Source organism: Poecilia latipinna, unplaced genomic scaffold (genome assembly GCF_001443285.1).
Source record: "Poecilia latipinna isolate Pla-1442-1.1 unplaced genomic scaffold, P_latipinna-1.0 Scaffold486, whole genome shotgun sequence".
NCBI classification, from domain to species: domain Eukaryota; kingdom Metazoa; phylum Chordata; class Actinopteri; order Cyprinodontiformes; family Poeciliidae; genus Poecilia; species Poecilia latipinna.
Genome location: NW_015113102.1, coordinates 297793 through 310230, shown reverse-complemented (window position 1 = coordinate 310230; position 12438 = coordinate 297793). Strand labels below are relative to the sequence as shown.

Genomic DNA, 12438 nt, shown 5'->3' with positions numbered 1-12438 from the left:
ACAAAAAAAACAAATAAAATAAAATCTTTCAAGAAAAGGGATAGTTGAGACCAAAACACCAGACTGAAGACTTTGATAATTCAGTTTTTGGTAAAAAGAGGGAAAAAGAAAAAAAAAAGAGAAAAACGATAAATCAAGCAAATAAAAATGATTGAGTTTATCAAACGATTAAATGATTTATTGTTTATTATGACAGACCTAAAAGTAATACTGCCCCTTTAGAAAGCGTAAAATATATTCCACATAATATTCATAAGCATGTCACCATTTGGATCTGTATTTGCTAATTTAATCTGTTTTTTTTTTGTTTCATCTTAAAGTCACTGTTTTATTAAAAACAGAACGATATGAACCATCATTTTCTTGCAACTTTCGTACAGTAACTGTATGTTTCTAAGTAAACGGAAACCTGCCTCTTCTTCATTTTAAACTGGCTGAGATTTGCTTTAAGGCATTAAGTAGATCTATACTGGAGACCTGTCAGGTACAATTGCATCTTGCATCCACTCCAATTAATTTGATGGATTAGCTTCTTTTTCTTCCTTTAGATTTTGAGAAAGAGCAATTGAGTTAATTGGGTTTAACAAATGTCTAAAACCAACCAGTGTTAAAATAAATTGAAAAGTATGAAAAATGTTTTAAATTTCTTTAAAAATTTTTGGTTCACACATGTCGAGCACACAGGTAAAATGTGTGGATTTGTTTGCAACCCAGAGAAAACGCCGTCAGCTGTGCGGTTTTGTGATGAGGCTGTTGTGAACATGATTAGTATTCCCAGAGCTCAGTTCAATCAAGACCCAAGCTAGCATAAGAAATCTAACACCAATCCCCCCGCTGTGAGGGAAATATGCATCAGTACATTTTCATTAGTAGGTTTCTAAAATAAAAATGTGAAGAATACGTTTTTTCAGCGATCAGAGCGGCACATTGTAAATTTGTGTCCATGCTCTTTTTCTCTCTCTTTTTGAGAACATGGACTCCAAAAATTATTATTTTTTTTTTTAATAGGAAGTACACTAGAAACCAATTTTTCAATATTTAATAGAAAATAAGAGGCTTCTCTAAAGTGTTTTTTAATTTTATTTTAGAAAAATCTTTTAAATAAGTAAGGCTAAAGCCATGTAACAAGGCCCGCAAGTGATTGTCAAGGACTTCCACAATACGACAAATTCAAAGAAAATATGCAAAGACAAAAGCAGAAGCTCCAATAAATAATATCGATTACATGCTTCCATTTGACGAGTAGAAGCTGACACAATGTGTGAGCAATAAGCGCGATTTTACCCCCCCTTTTTTTTATCTTTTTGTTGATTTTTTATATATATATATATATATATATATATATAAAAAGGCAAACCATAATAATGTCAACCCATAATCAGTGTGGGCCGATAACCTTTACAATTAGCCAAATTTATCCCTTTTCCATCCGCTATGGTGTATTTGCGTATACAGTGTGTGCCTGAATCTGTGCTTTGGATTTGTTTTGGGCTGATAAAGGTCAGGAGGCACTCAGACAGGGAAGATGATAAATGGAAAAATCAACAAAACAGGGAAAAAAAAAACAGTGAGAAGAAGGCAAATACCATATAGAAGAGATACGAAGTGAAAACAGGTGTATAATTTACACCAGGAGGTGATTTATAATGGCTGTGTTCAAACTGCTATTATGATAGGAACTGGGTTTTTTCAAGTTGCTGAGGACAAGAGTGTCAGCTATGATAAAACCTAAAACAAAGCTGATCCTCAACAACAAAAAAATAACCCATTTATCTATCACTTCTAAAAAAATAAGGGAAATAGTTGTTGGTTCACTGAGTCTTAAGTAAATAAGATCTACTTTAGTCACAGGTTTATGTTTCACAATTTCATCATCTTCTCGATATTTATGCAATGCGGTGTTTACACACTCCATTGAGATTTCAGCTTAATTACTCTGGAGTCAGTTAAAGCAGTTTGAAGTGTTTTTTCTCTTATCCATATTTCTTTTGAGGAGACGTCAATCATCAAAATGAGATAACTTCCATTTCCTCAGCAGGCTTAGTTATACTACTAATTTAGTTTTTTGGACTGCATCCAGTCTAGCTGGAGTGGTGGCTTAATGCCATTTTAATTAAAAGGTTGCTATGATGAATTAAGCGTTAAGGCCTTTCTTATCGGTGGAATTAAGAAAGAGTTAGTGTTCAAAACACAAACATTTTTTAACTTTTGTAAAAGTTGACTCACCTCAAAATTATTGCAATAACAATCACTGTGAAAAGTATAAATGCAGTAGTCCTGAGTGGGACGGTAAATGGGGCTTGTAGACCAGCAATACAAGTGCTGTGATCAAAATGGCAAAGTTCAATTTTTTGACAGAAGTTCATGAAAACAGAAAAATCTGTGAACACATTAACTCTCACTATTTTTGGAAGATTATAATTTGGCTCTGAAAACCCATATAGGGTTACAACCTACCATGAAAACAGCTACCGTTGTGTGACCTCCACGTCCAGCACTCAGTACTTTAAGGATTGTGGAGAATTTATCCGCTCTCCATGCTGAGTTTTTGATGTATGAAGTTGAAGAAGAGTCAGTGAGTTGAATTCATGAATTCATTTATTAATACTAAAATCCAGCTGGTCCATTTCTAATGCTACCATTAGGAGCTAACAGACAAAAGTTTTCCATTACTTTTGTTAGCCTCTATCCGAGCTACGCCCTAAACAGGGCGTTCCCTAGTGGTTCATACCCTTTAACCCTTAGCTTTGAGTGCGTTTCCTAACATGTCATTTCCTTTAGCTTTAGCTTTACAACTGGCTAAAAGAGATGGAAGGAAAAATACAGAATTATGTATTCTCAACAGGATGTTTTTGCAAAAGAACTCTCTCACTGGAAAGTCAGTGTTGGCCATGACTGTGCAGAATGATATTTAATGTAAAAAAAAAAAAAAAGATGTTTTAATAAATTAAATAATTATCTAATTACTTTTTTAAAATCCCTGCAAGTCATTATCAATATTATGAATTATTGTGACTTTATGTGAAGAAGCAGTTTAAATAGGTCACCATTATGAATGTTTTTGTTGTTTTTACCACCAGTGAAATTAATTAAATTTTGATCATACAATTTATGAGGGTACATTTTTATATGATCAGACTAGAATATTACTAGTAATTATTCCTGAGACAAAATCAAAATGAATTTGCATTGAGTACTAAATGTACTGTAATTATACCCACACAGATTTATACACAAGCCCTCAATTTAACAGTAACTTACAATATTGTTCCTCTGCACTCAATGTTCTGACATAATCAGGTATTATTTATGTAAAGTAATATGTTCATCTAACCTTTTTTTTTTACTTGTGATAGGATCCTTTTCAAATAAGTAGATACCTGTAAACTACTAGTCCTGTTTCTCTAACCAGTAGTGAAAAGTCTACTTGCTATTATTGAGTTAATGCTCCTTTTTCCAGATTGCAGCAAAGCGGCCATGTTCGTCTCCATTTATTTAATCTCTTCAGCAAACTCAATAAACGAGGTTAAATCCAGTCGGGTTTTACCATCTGGTTCTCATCATTATTCACCCCAATAATTCAGAGCTGAGCTGAATTGTAACACCAACATTTAAATGTGTTGAAACCGACTACCACAGCACAATTTGCACTGTAAAGTCCTCTCCATCCACGACCAACATTTTTAATTGCGACTCTTGAGGTTTAAGCTCTGCTTAACGAGAACTCTGCCGTCTAGAAGGGCTGCAGTTTGGATCAGCTACAGTCAGTGCAGCTTACACCAAAAATGATCCGTAGAATGTTAAGCATGTGATTGGAAATTACGACGCTGAATATGTTTTGCTGTAGACACGGCAACAGCTTGACAAAAATCTAATGTCAGCTGGCTGAGGAAGTACCCACCGGAACGCACCCACTAACTTTAAAAAGAACGAAAAAGGCAGGCAGAGCTTTTCTGCAGGCAGCAAATGTCCACATTAGGGCTGAAACGATTCCTCGAATGATTCGAGTACCTCGATTACTAAAATATTCGTTTACAACAGCCCTAGTCCACATCGTGCATAGCTTGAGGATTTTCCTTTGCATTTAAAAAAAAAACAAAAGTTGAATTAGAATTATTTGACGTTTGACTTTTTTTAACCCCTTATTAGCAAAATTGTGGAAAAAGAAATGAAAAAGTAGTTTTATGTGTCAATACATCTGTGTGCGTCTGTGGGGGTGACCGCAGTTTGCTAGCTAGTGCTTCTTTCATGAGCTAAATGTGGCTGCACGTTGAAACTAACTGAAAATGAATAAACAGACTTTTAAACAACTATAGCTGCAATATGCAACCTTTACAACAACACGTTTTCTCCATATTTGCTAAAACTGACACCGTGTGAGATAGATAATCTTTGGGAAAAAAGATCAAGCTCCTCCACCTCATCTTGTGGTTTGCAAAAATGCATCACTAACAGTCAAAAGCAACCAACCAGAGCCAGGAGGAGTGTCCTAGAGCTGTCAATAGTGTTTGTGTACATGCTGCTCAATGTTCTAATGGAAGAATAAAACACTCACTGTTTCGGGAGAAAACAGTTCATCTAGCATTATTTATAACCATGCTAACTGGCCTTATCATTCATTGCAGGTCATGTTGCGGTAAACTAGCTTTAGCATTGCAGAAAGAAAGGGCGAGAGTGTGAGTGGCGCATTCACGAGGGTGATTGACAGAGCTGTAAGCCTCCTCCTAGCTTTGAAAGGTTGTTTCTGACTGAACATTGTATTTCCACAGTTGGTACTTGGAGCACCAGAAAAAGGCAAAAGAGCTAAATTTTTTCACAGATTATCTGTCTCATTATGCTGTCACGACATAATAATGAATAATTTTAACACGTAAAAAATCATGTTCTGTAAAACTTAAAAACTGCAGCTTTATATCTCAACAAAACACTTGATAAAAAGAGCAGAAATGAAGCAAATGCTGCCACTTCACCTATTTCTCTTCTGGATGTCAGACAATAGGAAGTGATCCTGCCTACAGTTGGGCTTTCGTTCTTTCTTTGCCTTTTTTATTATTCAGTCTAACGTGTAACAAATATGCTATGTAGGCATGTGCATGCTGTGTATGCTATGCGCGTTTCTGTGTCGCATTGTGCGCGTTTGGTCTTGTGTGGGTCAGCTGCGCCGTGTTTGTGCGCCATGCGCATCACGCCACATATTGGTGCGGGCCGGGATGCTCTGTGCTGGTTTTGAGCGATGGGGATGTGATTGGGTTTGTGTTCCGATGACATCCTGCAGCCGTCCCTGGCCTCACACACGTTTCTTCAGCCTCTGTCGTTCTTTTTGTCTTACTCTCGAGTTCGTGCCGTCATTAGCCGCGTCGCAGTGTTCAAAGGGTTGTGACAAAAACGTATTTTTTGGAGTCATTAGATTGTGAAGCTCAAATAGAGAACACACAACCGCTTCCTCCCAGGGAGCGTACAAGTGCTGCTGACTGTGTAACAAATTTGTGCCTGTCAAATTTGTGTATAGCTTTGTTAAAGCTAACCTCCACCATGTCCCATTTTGTGAGGGTATAAGCACAAAAAAAAAAAAAAAAAAAAAATGAGCAAGCGGTATTTCGTGGCTGCACAGTGTGACGCACAGCAGCTCCATCTACTTTGTTGTGCCATTTGTCAGTTGACAAATCCTTTCAATGGAGTCTACCTGGCTTCGCTCGCTCATCATTTTAAAGGAATTACACTGTCTGGGAAGATGAAGGGATTAGAGAAGGGGGATGAGAGAAAGTTATATAAAAAAAGGCGAGGGAGGAGTAGAAAAAGGAGAAGATGGGAATCTATTCAATATGGTGAGCACAGCGGCCATGAAGCCATTCACTGTCACAACACACAGAATGAGAGAGAAAGGATCCAATGTGGCTAATCCTTAACTATTTCAGTCTGTTAGCCCAAGAACGTCAAATGTAGAGGGTTAGCATGCATCGTGTCGCTGTGCTCCATGTCATCAAGACTGCTGCGCTTACAAGAAATAAAGCATGTACAGCTGAAACTCATGCTGAGAGTTTTACAGATAAATAAATCTGACACAGTCTCTCATTTTTGTGGCATTTGAAATTAAGTTAGTAATTCTGACCGACCTAAAACAAGAGACGCTTGGTCTGATTCATCTTCAGACAGTGAGAAAAAAAGGTTGCATTTATTTTTGTGTATGTAAACTTCTGGTTTCAACTGCACGCGTTTCACTTTCTGAAAAGAATTACAGAATAAATTAGCTTTGATAATATTCTAATTAACTGTGAAACATTCACACTGTAGTGACGCCATCAGGCATTCAGCAAGTTTTTTCCCCCTCAATAAAAATAGAAACTCTGGGGAAATTCAATGTGCCAGCAACAAGTTAAAGGCAAATAAAAATAAGCATGTTCAAAGTAAGCAAAGAAAAACAAAAATAAGAATGAAAGATTGTACAATAAAGGCAAATTTCCAACAGAAAACACTTTGGTTATGCATTTCCGTAGTAGCTGCAAAGTGCAAACAGCGTGCTTTAAGTTCTCCTCTGTTCTTATGTAATCGTACACTGATGCAGCCGTTTCTGAACCTATCTGAAAAAATAAAAATAGTTTATGCCTGCTTGGTAGGAAATCTTTTATGACCTGCTGACCAATGCATTTAAAAAATATGCCCATAGCTCCAGTTTTTAAAACTGCTGAATTAATTTCTGCTTATATCCAAAAGCCCGTCTTAACACTTGACTAAGCTTTAATGCTGCCATCATCACCGTGTTCAGTCATCTAAAGGGCAGAACATGGTATTAAAATAAAAAAGGACAGACAGGCAAGAAGGAATTATTCAGATTAGCTATATACAAAAAACACACTTCAGCTTAAGAACTGCTGCATAACGTGTGAATAGTCAGAGATGCAAAAGATGGACTGGAAATGGAGAAGAAATGAGCAGAGAATGAAGGAGTCAGGGAACAAGCAAAGAAAGGAAAAGCAAAATTCACAACGTAACAAGGATTATTAAGCATGTGGGATTTGTCACCATTGTGTAACTAGGGATTTAGAGAATACATTGTAAACAAAAGGAATATTTTCAATCTCTCTAGGCTCTATTCTTACCTTATGAATCTGCTGTGGCAACATTTGGTTTCACTTTTATTTGAATAGAGTGCATTTATCATACGGTTTATCATTCATCATGATAAAAATGTTGATTTACGCATCATCTGGATTGATAGTTTTACTATTTTTTCCATTTGTTTGTTCAATGATAGTGTCATTACATTTGAAAATATAATTAAATTATTCAATTACTATGTGCAGTTTAGTGGTACAAATCATACTTCTGTCGGTTACTGGTGTCCTACAAAAAAAATCATATTATCAATGGGTGTGTTTCTCAAGAGCAGTACTTGAGTTTGCCATCTTACAGTTGTAGAAAAAAAGAGTAATAAATAGTTGTTTTATTATTATTACGTGACAAAACTTTAAATCCATGTCACTCAACTCAAAATGCAACACATGTAACGAGAGTTTAAGTTGCAGTGAAGATGAATGAATTTTATCTTTATGAAGTAACAGCTGTAGAAAAGAAAAAAAAAACTATTTTTATTTGCACTTAAGTGATTAAATGTGGATGTAGGGTTTTGGTCACATTTACTTTCACTTTGAAGTGCAGAAGCTCATCTGGGCGAAAACAAATCCGGCTCAGAGGGAAAGTAGCAAAGAGTCGGGCTTGGCTGCAGAAATGACAGCGAGAAGAACCGGTGAAGGCTAAATTAAAAGCCGCACTGGATGACTGTGTAGCCTATCATCAAAAAGTTTGAAAAATGACAGAGGTAACATCCTCTGATAAATAGACCGCCTTTTACACCGAGCAAGAAAGAAGTGGTGGAATGGAAAAAGTGAAGAGGGGAGGGGGGTCGAAACGTGTGTTTTTATTACTCTGTGGGAGTCTGTGTGGACGTCTCTCCACTGTGTGTTTGTGCAGAGCTCTGCTGCCTTTCAATAGCAGATTTTTCCCCCTGTTTCTGTGTGAAATTGATCAAGTGTGTCCACAAAAACCTCACGGCTCACTTGTGTATTTGACCTTGTCCCTGACTGATGGTGGAAGAGTTTTTGTGCATGTGTGCATACAAATGTCTGGATGGCATTTGAAGCAATATCTTTTTAGTTGTGCTTCTAAAGTACCATCTATTGTGTTTTTTGTTTTTTTTTTGTTTTTTTCTTTTCAAACATCCCACTCATTACTCCTTCAGCATCCATCCTCAAGCTCCTTTCATTTTTTTTTGTATCAACTTCTCTCCACATAATCATTTTCTTCAGTTTTCAACAGATTTTCCTTTTAATTTCACACATGAGTGAACAAACTTAAATGATGACCAGCCAATTCGCACCTATGTGACGGCTTGCACATGCATCGTCAGTAAGAAGCATTTACCTAAAAATAAAATGGACCGAAACAAAAACGTAAAAACAGAGAAACATTAAAATGTCACAAAGTATAAACAAACATTTAAAAACACAAAGAAACAGATCAGAGTACCAGAGAAAGGTTAAGTTGAGGAAGAAGGTTGACATATTATATTTTTTAAAACATGGAGGGACATAAACATAAATGTTTGTGTTTCATACCACTTGTCCGTTCTGTGGATTTTTGTGGGCGTAGGGAGGACCTCGAATGTGATTCCACATCTGTCCAGACGTCATTGCAAAAACCACACACTGTTACAGAGAGAAAACAACAACAAGAAGAAATACACAGAAGTTGAGAGAGCTGAAGTCTGAGGGGAGGCAATAATGAGAATTTTAACTAAATACATAAAATAAGGCAATGTCATTATTTAAAAAAAAATGTTCCAACACAATTTTCAATTTAAAATTCCACATATTTCACACCTTGTTTTTTCAGTAATTGTCTAATTGTGTCCCACAAAACATAAAATCTTGATGAACTGAGATCAGCTCTGTTGTAAGATGGTTAATGCTTAAACGTGTAAGATCTGAAGGAAATTATTTTACACAGTTTGTGATCTTTGATGTCTTATCACACCATGATGTCCAATTAAACCTCAGTCTAGAAAACTGAATGATTAATTTTTAGGTTCTGTCAGTATCTCAAAAACCCAAGTGATTTTGACATTTAAAAAAATAAAGTCATGTGCTACATCAAAGACAAAGGATGGAGTTTAAACATAAATACATCTAAAAAGTCCTTCATTTTTCATAAAATTGAAAATAGTATTATTATAAAATAGTATTGTGCTTCTTCATTTATTAAAAAAAAAATACATTTTTCATTGTATACCATAACTTTCCCCTTGAGGATTAGAAGGTTTTAACACTAAAGTTGGTGTATGAGTGTGTGTGTGTGTGTGTGTGTGTGTGTGTGTGTGTGTATTCAGTTATCATACCAAAGCAGCCATGGCCCATCCAGTCTTGTTATATATGAATTCCAAGTTGTTTCTCCTCAGATACAGCAAACCTCCAACCAGAGACACCAAAAGAGCCAAAGCAATAGTACCGGAATAATTTGGAGGACGGAAGACACGAATCTAAGAGGGAGATAAGAGATCAGCAAATCAATACAACAAAGAAAAAAGGCCTCAAATAAGTGCTACAAGAGCATCTGAAACCTGAACCAAATATTCTCTTTGTACAAATCCAGAGTAAAGCACAGGTTTCAACCTTGAAAACGTAAATTAAATTCTGAAATGAATTCCAGTGATGCATGGGGCAAGAATTTATGGTTTTTAAAAGCACAACAATTCACAAAAATAATGTCTCTCAAATAATAGTGGTATGCAGAGCAAGATGAAAAACTTTATTGTGCATAAAATGTTATTTTGGCAAAACTAACTTTTATGCTTCCCAACTTATGCAATAACTGTACATAAGTTCATCATATGAAGAAGCAGTCATTAAAAACGTTGTACTTAAATGGCAGGATTATAAATAGAAGCAAAATGTTTGGAAGAAAGCTTGAACATAATCTTTTTTTGATGCTTTTGCACATCCTATTAAATTCTCCCACCTATATTTATGACAAAGTAAAGTTTCCTAATCAGATTATAATTTTATTCATGATTATGGTAATTTATTCAATTACATGTAATATGAAAATAAAGATGCCTAAACCCTTCCATTCTGAGTATAAAACCCATGAATTAAATTTTGGTAAACAGCACCAATAAATCAGACTGTGTTGGTCTGATTGTATGTGTAGAGTTAGTTAAAACGCTTCTTTTTTTTTCTTTTCTTTTTTTTAAATAAAGCAATACAGAGATTTTCAACTGAAGTTGCATTTCCCAAAAGAACTTACATTTGGGCTTGAGTTTGAGGCTGACAGTGAACCATAACAAAACAAACAAACAAACAAAAAAAAGATTGCCTGCAGTGCTTTGACCCTCAACACACCAAGGCAATGGGAAATCTTAAAAAGAAAACCTCGTAGTATTGACGTAAACTTGCACTTTAAAATGGCAGCAGATGGAGAAATTGTAACTGTACCACATTTTTAAAAAAAAAGTGGATCTGGCTATATTTCATCCAAATTAAATCTTGGTTTCTTGCAAATGCGCATTCGTCTGCATCGGTAGTTTACCAGGCTGTACCTGAACATCTGTGCGATCGGCGATCCACTTGGCCAGCTGCTCTGAGGCGAAGCCGATTCTCTGCAGGTCAAACGTATCGGCCCTCTTGGGTTTTCCCTTTGCAGGGAAATGCATGAAAGTTGGAGCGCTGTTCATGTTCAACTGAAAAAGAAAGGACATAAGCCTCCGATTGTGAGAATCAATTTGTCAAACGTAAATCTGTCATGCATTATTTTTGTCAAGCAAATGATGGTAGAGACAAGTATTGCTCAACCTCTGTTTCCACATAATTATTGGTGGCACAGTATGCATTGATTGAAATAACAATCTGGTTTTGTTTACACATTCAACAACTTGTTGGTTTGACAAAGCAACATTTTTCACCAAACTATGTGTAACGTCACATTCTTAAATATTCTGGTTTTGCCTCTTCTTCATTTAAGCCATCACTAATTGGCCCAAATACGCTCTGAGAAATTAATGCAAATAAACTTAAACTTATAAGAAAGAAGAAGAAAAAAAAAACAACCAAATGTGAACAGCAGACTTGGTGATGATTTCCTCACAGTCAGAGCAAAGCTGTCAACGCTCACTCTTCTACATTACCAGCATTCTGCAGGTGTTTCATGACGCTAAAGTGCTGCTGCCAGCTGTAAAATGGATTTGCTCATCAGTATTTTGTTTATGCCAATGACAGGGGGGAAAAAAAGCTGTCAACATCGTTTCCACCGTTTAACCACACAATCCAGATAATGCAGCTTTCCAGTGAAGAAATCTTAGGCCTTCTTTGTCAACTCGTGGTCAGGCGCCACTATGGCTCAGAAAGGTCTTGGTGTTGAGGTGTAGTGGGTAAAAATAATTAAATTGTAAAAGAAAATCATCTTAGGTGACCAAATAAAACCAAAAATATATGTTTCAGAAATATAATCCATAAGTGATCACAACACATGAGCTCAAAGCTAATGAAACTACTAAACAAAAAACAGAAACATGTCACCAAATTTCTCTGAGTCTAAATGAATAGAGGTGTATATAACTGTAGGAAAAGTTTCAGATCTAATAAAAAAAAAAAAGATAATTTAAAAAAGTAACAGTACTGGTTTAAAAATAAATAAATACTATTTGTGCTGTTAAAATGTCTTTTGGATGGAAAGACTTCAAGGTTGCGACACAAACTGCCTACCTGTTGGAAGACGTCGGCTCCTTCATCGTAGTCCACAACCGTGAAGAAGAGCTTGTTGGAAAATGCAGATGAATAACGCCAGGAGTTTGCCAGGACCTGGTATTCTTCATTCGCTTGTCTATAAAACAAAAACAGGACAATCACAGCTACCCAAGTAATTTTTCATAATAGTCATGATCCTAGACGCTAGCTTAGTTTTTCAAAAGCTTATTTTCAAGGTGTTACTCTCTTATATGGCATTTTGTGAATAATGGATTAAATGTGGCCAGTTTTCTACAACGGATCCCCTACAAGATTGTAAATCTTTAAACATGACATGTATAGAAACCTGCTTTGCAATGTTGGTAGAAGAAGGTATTGCATTTATTATGCTTCGTTTACAATCAGCTCAATAATTTCCCGTTTTTCTCTTAACGTTTTCACAGGACCTGTTTTCATCTCACTTTCCTGCACCATGCTCTATTGTTATCGGCCATGTTTACAGCTACACAAAATTAGCACACAAACATAATCAGAAAATGAAAAACTAAGAAAAAGAGAACGGAACCAAGACACGCACTATGCATCTTTGCCAGTAGAGTCCCACTCAGTCTCAGAAACATCTTTCTTTTCTAAATGCTGAAACCACCTCAGTATGGTCATGTCCTCTGAAGGTTTTACTGAGTGGGAAGTCATCCTTCAGGAA

The 12438-nt window shown here is 36.0% G+C and overlaps 1 protein-coding gene across 1 annotated transcript in view; it reads right to left on the bottom strand.

Moving 5' to 3' along the window:
- The window catches only part of LOC106951992 (tumor suppressor candidate 3-like), a 63532-nt gene that overhangs the window by 16812 nt on the left and 34282 nt on the right, over positions 1-12438 (bottom strand). The window contains exons 3-6 of the mRNA XM_015039809.1: positions 11754-11871; positions 10592-10732; positions 9392-9532; positions 8613-8702 (exon numbers count right to left, since the gene is read on the bottom strand). Of these exons, the coding sequence (XP_014895295.1) occupies positions 8613-8702; positions 9392-9532; positions 10592-10732; positions 11754-11871 (490 nt within the window). The remainder of the gene's footprint in view (positions 1-8612; positions 8703-9391; positions 9533-10591; positions 10733-11753; positions 11872-12438) is intronic.